The sequence below is a fragment of the Coregonus clupeaformis genome, chromosome 33 (assembly GCF_020615455.1).
Source record: "Coregonus clupeaformis isolate EN_2021a chromosome 33, ASM2061545v1, whole genome shotgun sequence".
Taxonomy (NCBI): Eukaryota; Metazoa; Chordata; class Actinopteri; order Salmoniformes; family Salmonidae; genus Coregonus; species Coregonus clupeaformis.
The window spans coordinates 41,396,764-41,418,129 of NC_059224.1; the positions used below are offsets into that span (position 1 = coordinate 41,396,764).

At 43.2% G+C, this 21,366-nt stretch overlaps 1 protein-coding gene across 2 annotated transcripts in view; it reads left to right on the plus strand.

The window, feature by feature from the left end:
- Positions 1-21,366, plus strand: part of LOC121549134 (C-1-tetrahydrofolate synthase, cytoplasmic) — a 95,796-nt gene that overhangs the window by 61,649 nt on the left and 12,781 nt on the right. For both annotated transcript variants that reach the window (XM_041860996.1, XM_041860995.1), the window contains exons 24-26: positions 265-442; positions 10,215-10,322; positions 10,712-10,864. In XM_041860996.1, the coding sequence (XP_041716930.1) occupies positions 265-442; positions 10,215-10,322; positions 10,712-10,864 (439 nt within the window). The remainder of the gene's footprint in view (positions 1-264; positions 443-10,214; positions 10,323-10,711; positions 10,865-21,366) is intronic.

Genomic DNA, 21,366 nt, shown 5'->3' on the forward strand with positions numbered 1-21,366 from the left:
CGTCTGATCGAGAAGATTGTGGTCATTTCCATTTCCATTGGGCTATTTCCATTTCCATGGGGTCATTTCCAAGATTGGGATCTGATTATTTCCATTTAAATTCAGTCAATTCAGAGTTCAAAGTTCCCCAGCAGAATTTTAATGGAATTTACCCCAACTCAAGAGAACCTGCACACTTTCATTCCAGCCGTCACAGGCTAAACATTTCTTACTGCCCAACCTTGCATCAGACTCATTGGTGTATTTCTCCTTTGATTACAACAGCACCGACACCGATGCAGAGTTGGGCCTGGTCTGTGAGCAGGCTAAACTGGCGGGGGCCTTGGAAGCGGTGCCATGCTCACACTGGGCTGAAGGGGGCGCCGGAGCGGTGGCGCTGGGTCAGGCGGTACAGAGGGCAGCTGAGACACCACACCAGATGAACTTCCTGTATGATCTGGAGGTAAAAAGCTCCCACTATCAACTATGGAGTAGGGGTAAGTTGTCCCTAGATGTTGATCTTGGGTCAGTTTGAACATTTTCCAAATCCTTGATCTGTACCATAGGGAAAACTTCATCCTGGAGCTCAAACTATACTCTATCCTCAACTACCCCATTACCGATGTGACCCTGTTGGAAAACTTCAGAAATGCATCCTGCCTTCCTAGAAGTAATCGTGGATCTGAGTTGGCTGGATTGGTGAAAGTAATAGGGTTGTAAGCAGTGGCGGTCGGTGCCGTTTAAGATGAGGGAGGATCATTATATTTTTATGAGCATGGCCGTATTTCTATTACAGCATATTGGATGACTGTCGTTCATATTCCATTCACCCAGCTCAATGTAACATCGATAAGTTTAGGCTGCTTCACATTATACTTGAATATTCCCTATACCCATCTTGAGGTTGATACAACCTAGCCTATGAATGAAAGTTTAAAACATAGGTGCACAGGTCGAGAGAATAATTTGAGTAATCAAAGTTACAGACAGTGACACGTTTAATACCGCCTTGCACACTCTTGCCTGCATCTAGCTGATCTAGGGTGTATTATCTCCCAAGATAATTTTCTTCGGTTATAGTCACGGCCGTGTATATCCCCCCTCAAGCCGATACCACGACGGCCCTCAAAGAACTTCACTGGACTTTATGCAAACTGGAAACCACATATCCTGAGGCTGCATTTATTGTAGCCGGGGATTTTGTCAAAGCAAATTTGAGGACTAGGCTGCCAAAGTCCAATGAAATATTGACTGTTGTACTCGCGCTGCCAAAATCCTTGACCATTGCTATTCAAACTTCCGGGATGGTTATAAGGCCCTCCCCCGCCCTCCTTTCGGCAAATCTGACCACGACTCCATTTTGCTCCTCCCTTCCTATAGGCAGAAACTCAAACAGTAAATACCCGTGCTAAGGTCTATTCAACGTTGGTCTGACCAATCGGAATCCACGCTTCAAGATTGCTTTGATCACGTGGACTGGGATATGTTCCGGGTAGCTTCCGAAAATAATTTAGACGAATACACTGAAACGGTGACTATTGTGCCCACTGTGACTATTAAAACCTACCCTAACCAGAAACCGTGGAGAGATGGCAGCATTCGCGCCAATCTGAGAGTGCGAACCACCGTATTCAACCATGGCAAGGTGACTGGGAATATGGCAGAATACAAAGTGTAGCTACTCACTCCGCAAGGCAATTAAACTGGCAAAACATCAGTATAGAGACAAAGTGGAGTCGCAATTCAATGGCTCAGACACGAGACGTATGTGGCAGGGTCTACAGACAATCACGGACTACAAAAGGAAAACCAGCCACGTTGCCGACACCGACGTCTCGCTTCCAGACAAGTTAAACACCTTCTTCGCCCGCTTTGAGAATAACAGTGCCACTGACGAGGCCCACTACCAAGGACTGTGGCCTCTCCTTCTCCGTGGCCAACGTGATAAAGACATTTAAGCATGTTAACCTCCGCAAGGCTGCCGGCCCAGACGGCATCCCCAGCCACGTCCTTAGAGCATGCGCAGACCAGCTGGCTGGTGTGTTTATGGACATGTTCAATCTCTCCCTTTCCCAGTCTGCTATTCCCACATGCTTCAAGATGGCCACCATTGTTCCTGTACCCAAGAAAGCAAAGGTAACTGAACTAAATGACTATCACCCTGTAGCACTCACCTCTGTGATCATGAAGTGCTTTGAGACTAGTCAAGGATCATATCACCTCTACCTTACCTGTCACCCTAGACACACTTCAATTTGCTTACCGCCCCAATAGATCCACAGACGATGCAATCGCCATCACACTGCACACTGCCCTATCCCTACCTATGTAAGAATGCTGTTCATTGACTATAGCTCAGCATTCTACACAATAGTACCCTCCAAGCTCATCATCAAGCTTGAGGCCCTGGGTCTGAACAACATCTCCACTTCGCTGATCCCACAAGGTTGCGTGCTCAGCCCCCTCCTGTACTCCCTGTTCACCCATGACTGCGTGGCCAAGCATGCCTCCAACTCAATCATCAAGTTTGCAGATGACACAACAGTAGTAGGCTTGATTACCAACAATGTCGAGACCGCCTACAGGTTGGAGGTGAGGGCTCTGGGAGTGTGGTGCCTTCAACCTGAGGAGGTTGAAGAAATTCGGCTTGGCACCTGATACCCTCACAAACTTTTACAGATGCACAATTGAGAGCATCCTGTTGGGCTGTATCACCACCTGGTACGGCAACTGCACCGCCCGCAACCGCAGGGCTCTCCAGAGGGTGGTGCGGTCTGCCGAACGCATTATCGGGGGAAACTACCCGCCTTCCAAGACACATACAGCACCCGATGTCACAGGAAGGCCATAAAGATAATCAAGGACATCAACCACCCGAGCCACTGCCTGTTCACCCCACTATCATCCAGAAGGCGAGGTCAGTACAGGTGCATCAAAGCTGGGACCAAGAGAATGAAAAACAGCTTCTATCTCAAGACCATCAGACTGTTAAATAGCCATCACTAGCACATTAGAGGCTGCTGCTGCCTATTGAAATCACTGGCCACTTTAAGAAATGGAACACTAGTCACTTTAATAATGTTTACAGTCACTTTAATAATGTTTACATATCTTGCACTACTCATCTCATTTGTATATGCTGCATTCTATTCTGTAATATTCAACTGTATCTTAGTCCATGCCGCTCTCTAATTGCTTGTCCATATATGTATATTTTTCTTAAAATCCATTCCTTACTAGTTTTGTGTGTATTAGGTATATGTTGTGAAATTGTTAGATATTACTTTTGTGACAAATAACATTTGTTTTGATTTGATCATTAGTCCAACAGTTGCAAACGAGAGTTTCTATTGGACAAATTCAGCTACAGTCGGAAGTTTACATACACTTAGGTTGGAGTCATGAAAACTTGTTTTTCAACCACTCCAATCATTTATTTTTAACAAACTATAGTTTTGGCATGTCGGTTAGGACATCTACTTTGTGCATGACACAAGTAATTTTTCCAACAATTGTTTACAGACAAATTATTTCACTAAAAACTCACTGTATCACAATTCCAGTGGGTCAGAAGTTTACATACACTAAGTTGACTGTGCATTTAAACAGCTTGGAAAATTCCAGAAAATGACGTCATGGCTTTAGAAGCTTCTGATAGCCTAATTGAAATAATTTGAGTCAATTGGAGGTGTACCTGTGGATGTATTTCAAGGCATACCTTCAAACTCAGTACCTCTTTGCTTGACATCATGGGAAAATCAAAAGAAATCAGCCAAGACCTCAGAAAAAATATTGTAGACCTCCACAAGTCTGGTTCATCCTTGGGAGCAATTTGCAAATGCCTGAAGGTACCACGTTCATCTGTACAAACAATAGTATGCAAGTATAAACATCATGGGACCACGCAGCCATCATACCGCTCAGGAAGGAGACGCGTTCTGTCTCCTAGAGATGAACATACTTTGGTGCGAAAAGTGCAAATCAATCCCAGAACAACAGCAAAGGACCTTGTGAAGATGCTGTAGGAACAAAAGCATCTATATCCACAGTAAAACGAGTCCTATATCGACATAACCTGAAAGGCAGCTCAGCAAGGAAGAAGCCAATGCTCCAAAACCGCCATAAAAAAGCCAGACTATGGTTAGCAAATGCACATGGGGACAAAGATCGTATTTTTTGGAGAAATGTCCTCTGGTCTGATGAAACAAAAATAGAACTGTTTGGCCATAATGACCATCGTTATGTTTGGAGGAAAAAGGGGGTTGCTTGCAAGCCAAAGAACACCATCCCAACCATGAAGCACAGGGGTGGCAGCAACATGCTGTGGGGGTGCTTTGCTGCAGGAGGGACTGGTGCACTTCACAAAATAGATGGCATCATGAGGAAGGGAAATTATGTAGATATATTGAAGCAACATCTCAAGACATCAGTCAGGAAGTTAAAGCTTGGTCACAAATGGTCTTCCAAATGGACAATGACCCCAAACATACAGTGAGGGAAAAAAGTATTTGATCCCCTGCTGATTTTGTACGTTTGCCCATTGACAAAGACATGATCAGTCTATAATTTTAATGGTAGGATTATTTGAACAGTGAGAGACAGAATAACAACAACAAAATCCAGAAAAACCCATGTCAAAAATGTTATCAATTGATTTGCATTTTAATGAGGCAAATAAGTATTTGACCCCTCTGCAAAACATGACTTAGTACTTGGTGGCAAAACCCTTGTTGGCAATCACAGAGGTCAGACGTTTCTTGTAGTTGGCCACCAGGTTTGCACACATCTCAGGAGGGATTTTGTCCCACTCCTCTTTGCAGATCTTCTCCAAGTCATTAAGGTTTCGAGCCTGACGTTTGGCAACTCGAACCTTCAGCTCCCTCCACAGATTTTCTATGGGATTAAGGTCTAGAGACTGGCTAGGCCACTCCAGGACCTTAATGTGCTTCTTCTTGAGCCACTCCTTTGTTGGCTTGGACGTGTGTTTTGGGTCATTGTCATGCTGGAATACCCATCCACGACCCATTTTCAATGCCTTGGCTGAGGGAAGGAGGTTCTCACCCAAGATTTGACGGTACATGGCGCCGTCCATTGTCCCTTTGATGTGGTGAAGTTGTCCTGTCCACTTAGCAGAAAAACACCCCCAAAAGCATAATGTTTCCACCTCCATGTTTGACGGTGGGGATGGTGTTATTGGGGTCATAGGCAGCATTCCTTCTCCTCCAAACATGGCGAGTTGAGTCGATGCCAAAGAGCTCAATTTTGGTCTCATCTGACCACAACACTTTCACCCAGTTCTCCTCTGAATCATTCAGATGTTCACTGGCAAACTTCAGACGGGCCTGTATATGTGCTTTCTTGAGCAGGGGGACCTTGCGGGCGCTGCAGGATTTCAGTCCTTCACGGTGTAGTGTGCTACCAATTGTTTTCTTGGTGACTATGGTCCCAGCTGCCTTGAGATCATTGACAAGATCCTCCCGTGTAGTTCTGGGCTGATTCCTCACCGTTCTCATGATTATTGCAACTCCACGAGGTGAGATCTTGCATGGAGCCCCAGGCCGAGGGAGATTGAGAGTTATTTTGTGTTTCTTCCATTTGCGAATAATCACACAAACTGTTGTCACCTTCTCACCAAGCTGCTTGGCGATGGTGTTGTAGCCCATTCCAGCCTTGTGTAGGTCTACAATCTTGTCCCTGACACCCTTGGAGAGCTCTTTGGTCTTGGCCATGGTGGAGAGTTTGGAATCTGATTGATTGATTGCTTCTGTGGACAGGTGTCTTTTATACAGGTAACAAGCTGAGATTAGGAGCACTCCCTTTAAGAGTGTGCTCCTAATCTCAGCTCGTTACCTGTATAAAAGACACCTGGGAGCCAGAAATATTTCTGATAGAGAGGGGGTCAAATACTTATTTCCCTCATTAAAATGCAAAATCAATTGATAACATTGTTGACATGCGTTTTTCTGGATTTCTTTGTTGTTGTTCTGTCTCTCACTGTTCAAATAAACCTACCATTAAAATTATAGACTGATCATTTCTTTGTCAATGGGCAAACGTACAAAATCAGCAGGGGATCAAATACTTTTTTCTCTCACTGTACATACATCCAAAGTTGTGGCAAAATGGCTTAAGGACAACAAAGTCAAGGTATTGGAGTGGCCATCACAAAGCCCTGATCTCAATCCTATAGAAAATGTGTGGGCAGAACTGAAAAAGTGTGTGCGAGCATGGAGGCCTACAAACCTGACCCAGTTACACCAGCTCTGTCAGGAGGAATGGGCCTAAATTCACCCAACATATTGTGGGAAGCTTGTGGAAGACTACCCTAAACGTTTGACCCAAGTTAAACAATGTAAAGGCAATGCTACCTAATAGTAATTGAGTGTATGTAAACTTCTGCCCCACTGGGAATGTGATGAAAGAAATAAAAGCTGAAATAAATCATTCTCTCTACTATTATTCTGACATTTCACATTCTTAAAATAAAGTGGTTATCCTAACTGACCTAAGACAGGGAAGTTTTACTATGATTAAATGTCAGGAATTGTGAAAAACTGAGTTTAAATATATTTGGCTAAGGTGTATGTAAATTTCCGACTTCAACTCTATGTTTATCCCTGTTTCGTTCCGTTTGCTGTTTAAGAAAAATATTGGCGGAATGAATACACTCCTGATCACACGGAAACACAGTTCACTTTCATAGCAGCCACATACAAACAGCATGATCACTTTGCTTGTTGTATTCCTTCTCGCATCTACGCGCTCTCTTCCTCTCACCTTTTCCCTTCACTTGTGGACTTCAGTGCACAACACATCACCTTTCCAGCCAATCCTTCATATCATAACCACTAACCGCTACACACAGCCTACATCGTTGTCACCATATTAGCTAACGTCATAGTCAACATAGCTACTAGAACTAACGCGTTAGTAAACCCGCTACAATCATGAAGTACAGTGTACAGTACAGTCAGCAAGCAGTTTAGCAGTTACACCGGCGGGCCCTGGTGGCAATAAATTAATTTAAACAAAAGCTTACCTTGATTTGGAAGAGTTCCAGTGTTGGATATCCATAGCCAGTTAGCTAACATATCATCCCTCTCTGTTTGAGCCAGGTGTTTGAGTAGTCTAAACTAGCTAGCTGCATTCGCTAGCTAAGTAAGTGAAAGTGAATGTGAAGAAAATACAAAGATAAATATATCTAGCTCTCTCTCTCTCTCTCTTGCTTCTCCTTCATTTTTTAAGAAATTAATTTGTTCAAAACGGTTCAACTATTGTCTTTCTCTTCTTTGAGTCAACTACTCACCACATTTTATGCACTGCAGTGCTAGCTGTAGCGTACGCTTTCAGTACTAGATTCATTCTCTGATCCTTTGATTGGGTGGTTAACATGTCCGTTCATGCTGCAAGAGCTCTGATAGGTTGGAGGACGTCCTCCAGAAGTTGTCATAATTACTGTGTAAGTCTATGGAGGGGGTGAGAACCATGAGCGTTCTAGGTTTTGTATTGAAGTCAATGTACCGAGAGGAGGACGGAAACTAGCGTTTCACTATTTTTATTTTTATTCACTGAGAAAGATGGTCCTCCCCTTCCTCCTCTGAGGAGCCTCCACTGGTGGTAAGGTAACCTTGCTTTCACTTATTCAATAGTTTATAGATCTGTGCTTACCTCAAGGAAACAAGGGAGGAAGGACACATTTCTTAAGTATTCGAACAGGACCCATACCTATCCTCAACTATCGTTTACAGATACAGTTTTAAAAGCCATTCCTTTTTAAACATAAAGGAAAGCTTCTACACTGTAGACCACGTCCTCTCAGAAACTTCCTGAAAGCACTTGCATCTTTATCAATAACTGAGTATCTAAAGTGAAACAAAATCAGCAAAAGTGTACATTTCATCACATTTGTGGCGATAGGCCTAGCGGATCCAATTATCACCCTCAGTTTAGGAGTGTTTCATTATTGTTCCTGTTCTTGTAAATAATTAATTATGTAAATTGCATTGACGCTCCCTGGCTCTTAGCACTTCAATGATACTTGTGGCAACACTGGTATGATGCTGTTCATTTGTTGGAAAAATTACAAGGTAGTTTTGCATTTTGCTTGTGCCCAAGTCTGGCATAGTGGTTAGCCCCACACACTCCGGACCACATACCCCTGGTACGAATTCTTTCTAAGCCCTTCTTCTCTGTCTCCCTCGGTATCTGTTCCCCCTTTACATTCCGACTATCACTGTACATAAAACAATGAAATACAAAAAATATACAGTACCAGTCAAAAGTTTGGACACACCTACTCATAAAAGGGTTTTTCTTTATTTTTACTATTTTCTACATTGTAGAATAATAGTGAAGACATCAAAACTATGAAATAATACATATGGAATCATGTAGTAACCAAAAAAGTGTTAAACAAATCAAAATATATTTTATATTTGAGATTCTTCAAAGTAGCCACCCTTTGCCTTGATGACAGCTTTGCACACTCTTGGCATTCTCTCAACCAGCTTCATGAGGTAGTCACCTGGAATGCATTTCAATTAACAGGTGTACCTTCTTAAAAGTTAATTTGTGGAATTTGTTTCCTTCTTAATGCATTTGAGCTAATCAGTTGTGTTGTGACAAGGTAGAGGGGTTATACAGAAGCCCTATTTGGTAAAACACCAAGTCCATATTATGGCAAGAACAGCTCAACTAAGCAAAGAGAAATGACAGTCCATCATTACTTTAAGACATGAAGGTCAGTCAATACGGAACATTTCAAGCACTTTGAAAGTTTCTTCAAGTGCAGTCGCAAAAAAACATGAAGCGCTATGATGAAACTGGCTCTTATGAGGACCGCCACAGGAATGGAAGACCCAGAGTTACCTCTACTGCAGAGGATGAGTTCATTAGCATTACCAGCCTCAGAAATTGCAGCCCAAATAAATGCTTCACAGAGTTCAAGTAACATACACATCTCAACATCAACTGTTCAGAGGAGACTGTGTAAATTAGGCCTTCATGGTCGAATTGCTGCAAAGAAACCACTACTAAAGGACACCAACAACAAGAAGAGACTTGCTTGGGCCAAGAAACACGAGCAATGGACATTAGACCGATGGAAATGTGTCCTTTGGTCTGGAGTCCAAATTGGAGATTTTTGGTTCCTATTGCCCTGGCTTTGTGAGACGCGGTGTGGGTGAATGAATGAACTCCGCATGTGTATTTCCCACCGTAAAGCATGGAGGAGGAGGTGTTATGGTGTGGGGGTGCTTTCTGGTGACACTGTGTGTGATTTATTTAGAATTCAAGGCACACTTAACCAGCATGGCTACCACAGCATTCTGCAGCGATACACCATCCCATCTGGTTTGGGCTTAGTGGGACTATCATTTGTTTTTCAACAGGACAATGACCCAACACACCTCCAGGCTGTGTAAGGGCAATTTTACCAAGAAGGAGAGTGATGGAGTGCTGCATCAGATGACCTGGCCTCCACAATACCCCGACCTCAACCCAATTGAGATGGTTTGGGATGAGTCGGACCGCAAAGTGAAGGAAAAGCAGCCAACAAGTGCTCAGCACATGTGGGAACTCCTTCAAGACTGTTGGAAAAGCATTCCAGGTGAAGCTGGTTGAGAGAATGCCAAAGGGTGGCTATTTGAAGAATCTCAAATATAAAATATATTTTGATTTGTTTAACACATTTTTGGTTACTACATGATTCCATATGTGTTATTTAAAAAAATAGTATAGTAAAAATAAAGAAAAACCCTGGAATGAGTAGATGTGTCCAAACTTTTGACTGGTACTGTATATTAAAAAAATACATACAAACATTCTGCTTCGGTTCAGCTCCACATACCTGCCTCGGTTGTATTCTTAAAGCATAAAATGGGGGGAAATAGACTGAAACAGGGAGGGACTACCTGGACTTGTCCAATGATAATTTTTGTTATCTATTCCAACATGTTTCAAAACAGTTTCTGTTGCATGCCCTGATGAACACGACGACCCTGTTGAAAATAACGTAGCATTGGCATTAGCCACAACTGTCTTTCTGGATAAAAGCATCTTCGAACGGACTAAACTGAAACTGTAAAATTAATGCGTCACTTGCTTTCTACTTCAGGTGTTAATTGTTCAGTATTGCTGGTTACCCCATTGCAAATAAAGTCAGCGTCTTGTTAGTGTCGTCACGCTACAAGCTATGTGTTGACTCCACTCACTGTGAAAATATATCTGTTTTTCAGATGCCCATTGAGGACAAAATCAGAGCAATAGCCAAGTCAATGTATGGAGCGGATGATGTGGAGCTCCTTCCTCAGGCCCAACAGAAGGTGGCACTGTTCTCAAAACAAGTGAGTACACAACAATGCAACAGGACAACCTTTGTGTTAGACAGCTAAACAGAGTTGGAATAATTTGCAGATATTTTAAGGCAAACCCTAATGGTTAAGGTTAGGTTCTTGGTCTGGGGTAATCTTATCCTAGATCTGTGGTAAGGGGCAACTTCGTCAGTATCTCGAACCAGACAAACACTCAATCCAACCAATCCGAAAATGTAATTCAAAAAAGGTTGTGATTCTGTGTGAATGCCATCTACAACAAATGGTGAATTCCTAGCTAAGACTTCACTGGACTGGCCATTGTACGCCAATGAAAGCTTCACAATGTGATGCTTATAAACTGAAACCAGGCTAAATTAAACCATGAACCACATTGTCTCTGCTCTCCATCTCTCCTTCAGGGCTTGGGCAACCTGCCCATCTGCATGGCAAAGACCCACCTGTCCCTGTCCCATGACCCAGAGAGGAAAGGGGTGCCCACCAGCTTTACCTTGCCAATCAGGGACATCCATGCCAATGTGGGTGCTGGTTTTCTCTACCCCTTGGTTGGCACGGTGAGTACTGGGGCTGTCACTCATTCATATGAGTTACTCATTGTTACTCATATGAATGCAGAACTGGGACATGACATGGTAAACATTTACACTTCCGTTCAAAAGTTTGGGGTCACTTAGAATTGTCCTTGTTTTCGAAAGAAAAGCAATTTTTTTGTCCATTAAAATAACATCAAATTGATCAGAAATACAGTGTAGACATTGTTAATGTTGTAAATGGCTATTGTAGCTGGAAATGGCTGATTTTTTATGGAATATCTACATAGGCGTACAGAGGCCCATTATCAGCAACCAGCAGTCCTGTGTTCCAATGGCACATTGTGTTTGCTAATCCAAGTTTATCATTTTAAAAGGCTAATTGATCATTAGAAAACCCTTTTGCAATTATGTTAGCACAGCTGAAAACTGTTGTGCTGATTAAAGAAGCAATAATACTTTAATCCCGCTAGAGGACTGGGAGGCCCCGGTGCACAACTGAGCAAGAGGACAAATACATTAGAGTGTCTAGTTTGAGAAACAGACGCCTCACAGGTCCTCAACTGGCAGCTTCATTAAATAGTACCCGCAAAACACCAGTCTCAACGTCAACAGTGAAGAGGCGACTCCGGGATGCTGACCTTCTAGGAAGAGTTGCAAAGAAAAAGCCATATCTCAGACTGGCCAACAAAAATAAAAGATTAAGATGGGCAGTCTGAGATATAGCTTTTTCTTTGCAACTCTGCCTAGAATGTCAGCATCCCGAAGTCGCTTCTTCACTGTTGACGTTGAGACTGGTGTTTTGCGGGTACTATTTAATGAAGCTGCCAGAAAGATTCATAACTACAGACAGGAGTGGAAATGGGAAAAATATGTAACTTTGGGAACTCCACTGTCACAACGAAGAGCATTCAGTTAAAATAAGATTCACCCAGAGATTTTCACTAAGGCCACATGTCTCCCATATTCCATCTCTGACTAACAGACAGATGACACATGACACATGCCACATAACATATTTATCTTATTTTGACCAAAAGCCTCTTCTCCATGATCAGTTGCATGCTCAGGCGATGGTTTTGAGGATTATTTTGTCTCCTCTATACAAAATGTGCACATTTTGCTACAAGCACAATTTGAATGACAAGAAAGAATCTAATAACATTTTCAAACTAACATGCTAACATTGTGCTTTTCAGCAACTATGTTGGATGCGTAACCAGGCCAGCTCAGTAAAGCTTGGTTTGGCTCGCCTCGGTTTAGTGCGAAAAGCCCTCAAGAGATGAATACACAAATACAAAACAGTAACCCAATGAAGCATAGGTCCCTAGACATTCAGTTGTCAATAAAATCAGAAGACACATTCAAATATTTCACAAGGGCTCAGAAGACCCCTCCTTTGACATACACGCAAACGCACATGCACACACACACACATACACACTTCAACTGAGGAGACAAATGGATTGAGATTGAGTTTTATCTATGTGGGTGAGCTGTTTGAACAGTGTTGTTGTGCTGACAAAGCCAAGACACTGTGGACCGAAATTACTCAGAGGATATTTTTAACGAGAGTTGCTAGGTTGCACCGGGGTTCTGAATATGGACGTGTAGGGAAGAAAACTGCTGTCAGTTGTCTGTCCCAAGGTGTGCTTCTCACTGCTCAGTGATTCTATATAGGTGTCTTGGGATTGTGTGTGGGGGGAGGTGTGTGTGTGCATGTGTGTATTCATGTCTGTGTGTTGCACATTGCACTCAGACCCTCCCTTCGCATACAAACACACGCACCAACAAGGTAGATGGATCTCCTGTTGCTTTTGTCATAATATTTCCCTCTTTTTCATTTCCTTTGTCAATACTCTTCCTTCTGGAAACCCTCTACAGTATATCACTCCACTACTTTGCACCCTGTCCATCATAGTCTGCTCTAGCAACCACCACTACACTAAAAAATACTGAACAATTAACACCTGAAGTAGAAAGCAAGTGACGCGTTCATTTTTACAGTCAGTTCGAAGATGCTTTTATCCAGAAAGACAGTTGTGGTTCTTGAGGGGTTCTTTTTCAGGGTTGAGAGTGATATGTGTAACCATTTTCACCAAATTGTTCTGGGAGGGTTCTTTGCTGCTGTGTTGGTTGTGAAGAACCATCCTCTCCTTTACTTCTCCAACATGTTTTCCTTTTTGCCATGAAATGATACACTGTTACAAAGTTCCTGTAATTTTACAGTACACTACAGGCTACTGGTTGCAGTGAAAGTATGGTAAACAACAACAAGTTACTGAATGTTGTGTATTTGTGCCAACCGTCAGTGGAAGTGTTGTACCAGTTTAACAATAGAACCTCTAAAGCAGTCATTTGGACTGCTTATTAATTAAAATTTTTAAAGTAATGACCCCCTCCGTCCTTGACTTTTCCTAAATAAGTCCATATAACACACTGTCTTATTAGAATCTTAGTATCACAAACAGAACTGGAGTTATAACTAGTTTTAGGAGGGCATGTCATTTTTTGAATGGTTTTCCCCCGTTGCCCCTCCTTCTCCTGACAGTAGGGTCTGCTCCGCTCATTCTCCTGATAGTTGAAAGTGCCGTGCCCAGTTGATACTCACCCCGATTATTGCCTCGAAACTGAACCTAAACTCTACCGGAACTAATTTTGCACATATAACAACAGATTAAATAAATAAAGTAAAGTATGATGGGGGAGAAAGGGGGAGAATGGGTGAGTTGATGAGCGAGGGGAAGCGAACATTGCATAATTATGTAATCACCAATTGTGAATGAGGAACAGGGCGGGCCATTCTATTGAATTGATCTATTCTCTTTATAATCTCAAAATGGTATGTACCGTATATCAGTCCACCAAATCCAAGCAGTCTTATCAGTCTACTCTGGCCTACTTGGAGTACACAGTGAAAGTGTGCGTAATTTACAATGGCAAGAATACCAAGACGAATGGATGAACATGCTGCCTTAGCATTGCTACAAAATTGAATGAAAACAACTCAGATGGTGGGGAAGAAATGAATCATGACATCTCTGATGATTCTTCTTCTGATTCTGAGCCTCAGCCTGAACCTACATCTCCGAGGCCTAAGCGCAAAAAAGCCAGAATGGTGCGCACTGAACAGGTGCTGTCACGTATATGCCGGGAGTCAGGAAGCAGGTGCAGAAGGTTAGTTTAATAATGATAAATGCAGATTAAAAAAACATGAGAAGCGTACAGAACGTGAATCAAAACAAACCAATACTGCCTGATGACTGAGGCTACTGAGGGCAAATAAAGGGAAGGTAATCAAGGTGATGATGATGTCCAGGTGTGTGTAATGATGGGAATCAGGTGTGCATAATAATGGTTGCCAGGGCCGGTGGTTAGTAGACCGGTGACGTCGAGTGCTGGAGAGGGGAAGCGTGATCACCAGGATGGAACACGGGAGCCTCACTGCGGTGGCGGTCTGCAAGATCCTTCTGACGCCGGACAGCGCACTGGAGCCTCACGTGGGCGACGTTCTACACCTGATAACCTAGGATGCACTGGAAGAGAGTCAGCCTGGTGTACGAGGGATGGAGTGAGTTCTGGGCGTACTCTACCCAGGGAAGGAACTGGGCCCACTCCCCCTGTCGGTCCTGGCAGTGACTTTTTAGGAACCTCCCCAGCTCCTGGTTGGTTCTTTCCACCTGTCCGTTTGGACTGAGGCCGGTATCCGTGGCCCCCAGCTTCTCCATGAAGGCTCTCCATACCCGCGACGTGAATTGGGGGCCACGGTCGGAGACGAAAGTCCTCCGGAAGGCCATAGTGCCGGAAGACCTGCTGGAACAGTGTCTCAGCGACCTGGAGAGCGGTAGGGAGACCAGAGAGAGGGATACAATGGCAGGATTTGGAGAACCTGTCCACAACAACCATAACAGTGGTGAAACCATCAGACGGGGGGAGATCAGTAACGAAGTTTATGGACAGATGGGACCAAGGCCGCTGAGGCACGGGAAGGGGAAGTAGTTTCCCTGCTGGAGCATAAAGGGAAGGTGAAGTCTAGGTGTGTGTAATGATGGGAAGCAGGTGTGCGTAATGATGGGGAGCAGGTGTGCGGTTTTAATGGTTGCCAGGGCCGGTGGTTAGTAGTCCGGCGACGTTGAGCACTGGAGAGGGGGAGCGGGAGTAGGCGTGACAGGTTCCCACCCCACCACCAAATGAAACAGTGAGAGAGGAGAGAGGAAGGGACGGCACTGTTTGGGTAGAACAAGCCGGGGCCGATTATCAGCACAAAATGTAATCACGGAGAGAGCAGATCCTACATATCAAGCAAAAAACAACATCAGCAACATACTCACCAGCTTTCATTATTTATGTGACATGGAAAGCCTCCAACTGATGCCATTGCGTGAAGACAAGCGGACAATATTTTTTTATTTTTTTTATTTAACTAGGCAAGTCAGTTAAGAACAAATTCTTATTTACAAATACGGCCTACACCGGCCAAACCCGGACGACGCTGGGCCAATTGTGCGCTGCCCTATGGGACTCCCAATCACGGCCGGTTGTGATACAGCCTGGAATCAAACCAGGGGGTCTGTAGTGACACCTCAAGCACTGAGATGCATTGCCTTAGACCGCTGTGCCACTCGGTAATTGACTAAATATATTAATTATAATGCCATTATTGTTTTTGTGCTGATTTTCACTATTTATCAAGCACACTTGGCACTTATAATGATGTTTAGGCTACTGATGTTTTAATCATTTGACCGCACGTCTTGCTGACCGTGCATCTTGGTGGTTGGGGTATTTTTTTTATTTTGTCGTAATAACAAAAGCTGTTACCGCGTTACAACACATATGCATTCTGTTCCATAGTTGTATCAAAGGAACTCCACAAATAACATTTATTCAACATTTATTTTTGTGATTTTGTGTTTTTACATACAGTGCCTTCAGAAAATATTCACACCCCTTGACTTTTTCCACATTGTGTTGTGTTACAGCCTGAATTTATAAAAGATTAAGATTTGTCAAAGTGGAATTATGTTTTTCATAATTTCTACAAATTAATACAAAATGAAAAGCTGAAATTTCTTGAGTGAATAAGTATTCAACCCCTTTGTTATGGCAAGTCTAAATAAGTTCAGGAGTAAAAATGTGCTTAACAAGTCACATAATAAGTTGCATGGACTCACTCTGTGTGCAATAATAGTGTTTAACATGATTTTTTTAATGACTACCTCATCTCTGTACCCCACACATACAGATATCAAACACAGATTCAAACACAGATTTAACCACAAAGACCAGGGAGGTTTTCCAATGCCTCACAAAGAAGGGCACCTATTGGTAGATGGGTAAAAATAAAAAAGCAGACATGTATCCCTTTGAGCATGGTGAAGTTATTAATTAATTTGGATTGTCTATCAATACACCCAGTCACTACAAAGATACAGGCGTCCTTCCTAACTCAGTTGCTGGAGAGGAAGGGAACTGCTCAGGGATTTCACCATGAGGCCAATGGTGACTTTAAAACAGTTACAAAGTTTAATGGCTGTGAGGAGAAACTGAGGACGGATCAACAACATTGTAGTTAATCCACAATACTAACCTAATTGACAGAGTGAAAAGAAGGAAGCCTGTACAGAATATAAATATTCCAAAACATTCATCCTGTTTGGAACAAGGCACTAAAGTATTACTGCAAAAAATGTGGCAAAGCAATTAACTTTTTGTCCTGAATACAAAGTGTTTTATTTGGAGCAAATCCAATACAACACATTCATGAGTACCACTCTCCATATTTCCAACTATAGTGGTGGTATGCTTGTAATCGTTATGGACTGGGGAGTATTTCAGGATTAATAAAATAAACGGAATGGAGCTCAGGCAAAACCCTAGAGGAAACCTGGTTCAGTCTGCTTTCCACCAGACACTAGGAGATGAATTCCCCTTTCAGCAGGACAAGCTAAAACACAAGGCCAAATCTACACTGGAGTTGCTTACCAAGAAGACAGTGAATGTTCCTGAGTGGCCGAGTTACAGTTTTGACTTAAATCTTCTTGAAAATCTATGGCAAGATCTGAAAATGGTTGTCTAGCAATGATCAACAACCAATTTGACAGAGCTTGAATAATGGTCAAATTTTGTACAATCCAGGTGTGGAAAGCTCTTAGAGACATCCCCAGAAAGACACACAGCTGTAATCTCTGCCAAAGGGGCTTCTACAAAGTATTGACTCAGGGGTGTGAATACTTATGTAAATGAGATATTTCTGTATTTCATTTTCAATAAATTTGCTAATATGTTTTTACTTTGTCATTATTTGGTATTGTGTATAGATGGGTGAGAAAAAACATATATTGAATCAATTTTGAATGCAAGCTGTAACACATTTTTTGAATAAGTCAAGGGTTATGAATACTTTCTGAAGGCACTGTCTAGCCTACAGTAAAATCAACTAATGAAAATGCTATTGTGTTATTTGAAATACATATTTTTTTGTATTCTAATGTTACCTAAGACCTTCATAAACACAACCCAATTATTATTTTTGCGATAGCATACATGAAATGTATTAATTACACTGTTAGAATGTTGCAGTCAGATTGAAGGGGGGTCTCTTGAGGCTCAGCAGTTGTAGTGTTAAGTGGTTGATGGTTATGTTGTCAAAGGTGGAGAACCTCTTTTAACACTGTCAGTTCTGCAATCTTTGTAAGAGCATGTGACAATAAAGAGCAGCACTGTTAAAGAGATTCTCAGGTACTTTTGTATACTTTTTAGCCAATAGTTCTGAAAGTAGCGCTCACGAAGTGGTCCCCGAAAAATACACATACACTGAGTGTACAAAACATCAAGAACGTGTCGTATCGGGAGAATGGTGGCCATTATTGCTGTCAACAAAGAGTCCGTTCAAGCTGCATCGTGTTAGAGGCTTTTATTAAAATCACGAGGTTACAGCATAAATTACAGACCCGCGGTGTGTCTGGAGAACGACGTCCTAGATTGTCATGGCCGTTCCAACTTTCTTCTTCGTTTAACCCCTATTTATAAACAATGGAAAATGATGGGCTCCCTCTTCTGGCCAATCACCAGTCTCCCCAGTCTACAACACACCTCCTGTCTGTGGTATGTGGCATTACACCTAAAACATTCCCTCTTGATACTAACATAAACAACATTCCATTTCTTCATGAAAAACATTTAACAAAGACATAATCTTCATATACTACATTTCCCCCCTTCGAGACGAACTAAACGTCTCGAAACCAAACAGAATAGGATTATGACTAGTAACAATTTATCTTATTGAGTATCTTTAACCTTAAACCAAAAACATTCTCCTCTAGAGTGTAAATACCTTTCTATGAAATATGAATAACTGTTTATGAAGTGTGAATACATTACTATGAATTATGAATAAATCTTTATAGAGTGTAAGAGCGAAAAAACTGTCCGGCAACCTTCCATCCATCAATCAAGACAGTAAAATTCTCTCACGGTCCCTCTGCCCCAGGCAACCACCTCCGGTACTCCAGATAAACTCATAACCCATGTAAATGCATTTGAAACTATGATGCAATTAAATACACATGTAAGCCCCTGCAAACAAAATCCTATCCAATAAATATCCACTGTAAGGCTGGTCAACCCATTGGACCGTACAGTGGAACTCTCCCTGCCTAAATTCCTGTCCCTAAGCATCACCGAAATAAACAAAAACATCTAAGATCCTCACATGTATTCAATTACATCAAATATCATTCTACAAAAATTAATACATAAGAATATGACACAAATTATGTATTACACATGTCTATATTTCATTGCAGACACTGGAATGTAGTCCACTACACTTCATCTCCCTGTAGTCTCCTCTTCCAATGGACTTGTTGATGATGGAATCGGCCACACCCTCCTTGTTTCATCTCCTCCAGTCATATTGTCCCTTCATTGTCCTTGTTTGAGTCACATGTTCCCCCAAATGCTTCTGGAAGAAAAGAAAATAAACGACCAAACAGTATCTTTTGCAAAACAACCCTTTCAAATTAAACATCAATATCCACTAAGAATATAAAAATGATATATAAATGATGCATGAATCACATTAACCCATTCCCCCCTTTGATTCATAAATCATACTACAAATCACACTAATATTGGAGAAAAAAAAATTGAAAAATCATCAAATAATCAAAAATTATATTTATCCATCAGTTCCACTTGTCCATCTTTATCCAGATCAGGAGCAGTCAACACCGGCATCTGAGTGTTGTCTCCAGGCATCACTCTCCAACCTATCTCAATATCATAGCTTTCTCAAAGGTTAGTAACATATTAGAAACATCACACACAGTGCCATCAAAGCTGCCATTAAAATGTAACCCATCACTGCCCCTACTGGCCCAACTGATCTTGCAACCAAGATTTCTTCAATGATAGGCTTGAAGACTATGACATGTCTCTTTCATCCAATTTCAAATATAGCTTCAGATTTCTGTGTTCGGTGCTACCCCTCTTATAATGGTAGAAACCTCATATGGAAGCTTCAACATTGACATGTAACAAAATCCTGTCCATCCATAGGGTAAGAATATATACGCTTTATCACCACAAACCCTCTAAATATCTCTAAAATTCCCCATAGTTACATTGTCAGTCAAAAGCTAATCTTTTAACCATCAAAGTCCTGCTGTTCCTACTAACTGGTACATAAAAATTACATTATATTTGTCATCTCTAACCTTATGTTCATGCTTATCCAAAGTCATCCTTGTCACGAGTTGCTAAGCCAGAACCCAGAAGCAGACCAGGACAAGGTAAGTTGAAACGAAGGTGAGTGTTTATTTACAAATTCAAGAGTGATGCTGAATAATCCAGGGAACAGAGCGGGCGGCGTTGATTAGTTGTTGGGGGTGCAGTGGTTGATCCCATCCTGGGTCGGCAGCCGCCGACCACCAGGCAGAGGTGGGATGAAGGTTCCGGACGGGTGACTGCAGATGGAACAAAACGGGGGTAAGTAAGCAACAAACCAACAAGGTGCAAAAACAACAAAACTAACGCTAGGCTCTAAGACTGATACTCTGGTAAACCTACTGTTCATGGCTAACGATCCGGCAGGGAATGGATGTTAGGCCAGAGCCTAAGAAGGGTGATGATCAGGACCAGGTGTGCAGATTGCTGATGGGATGCAGGTGCGGAAATCAAGAGAGCTCCCCGGAGCGTTCCAGAACCCTCGGGAAACTGGAGATCACGAACATAAAAACTAGTCCACAGACAGGACCCGACTCAGACTGCCGGGATCGTTACAGTACCCCCCTCCGACGAACGCCACCGGGCGGACTCCCCGGAGCGCCAGGATGGAGGCGGTAGAAGTCACTGATGAGGTCAGCATCTAGGACCTGTCGCCGCGGAATCCAACTCCTCTCTTCAGGACCATACCCCTCCCAGTCCACGAGATACTGGAAACCCCGGCCCCGCCGTCTGGAATCCATGATGCGACGCACCGTGTAGGCAGGACCACCTCCGATCATCCGAGGAGGAGGAGGAGGAGGCGGAGGAGGCAACAGAGGACTGAGGAAAACAGGCTTGAGGCAGGAGACATGAAAGGTGGGATGGACTCTGAGCGTCCTCGGGAGTTTGAGTCGAACTGCCACCGGATTGATCACCTTCTCCACCACAAACGGACCAATGAACTTCGGTAACAACTTCCTAGACTCAGTCCGTAAAGGAAGATCCCGTGTGGCCAACCAGACCCTATCTCCGATGGTGTAGGTGGGAGCGGGGATCCGGCGACGATTCGCCTGGAGCTGATACCGGTCCGAAACTCTAAGGAGTGCTTTTCTGGCCCGATGCCAGGTCCGGTGGCAACGACGAATATGGACCTGAACAGAAGGCACTGAGAGCTCCTTCTCCTGAGAAGGGAACAAGGGAGGTTGGTAGCCATACAGGCACTGGAAGGGAGACATCCCAGTGGCAGATGTAGGGAGAGTATTGTGGGCATACTCAACCCAAGGCAACTGAGAGACCCAGGAGGTGGGGTTGGAAGAGGCCAGGCAGCGTAGCGTGGATTCCATCTTCTGGTTGGCTCTCTCCGCCTGACCATTAGATTGGGGGTGAAAACCAGATGTGAGACTGACTGTAGCTCCAATGGCCAAACAGAAGGACTTCCAGACAGCAGAGGTAAACTGAGGGCCACGGTCGGAAACGATATCACTGGGCAACCCGTGGACCCTGAAAACCTCCCTAACCAGGATCTCGGACGTCTCCGAGGCAGAGGGAAGCTTGGCAATTGGCACAAAGTGGGCGAACTTGCTGAATCTGTCCACGATAGTCAGAACGACCGTGTTCCCCTCAGAAGCGGGCAACCCAGTGACAAAGTCCAGGGCCAGATGCGACCATGGTCGCCGGGGAATAGGAAGGGGGTGAAGTAGTCCAGAGCTGGGCCGATTGGTACTCTTATTCTGCGCACACACTGGACAGGCAGCAACATAACCCCGAGTATCCTCGGCCATGGCAGGCCACCAAAAACGTCTGCGAAGAAACGC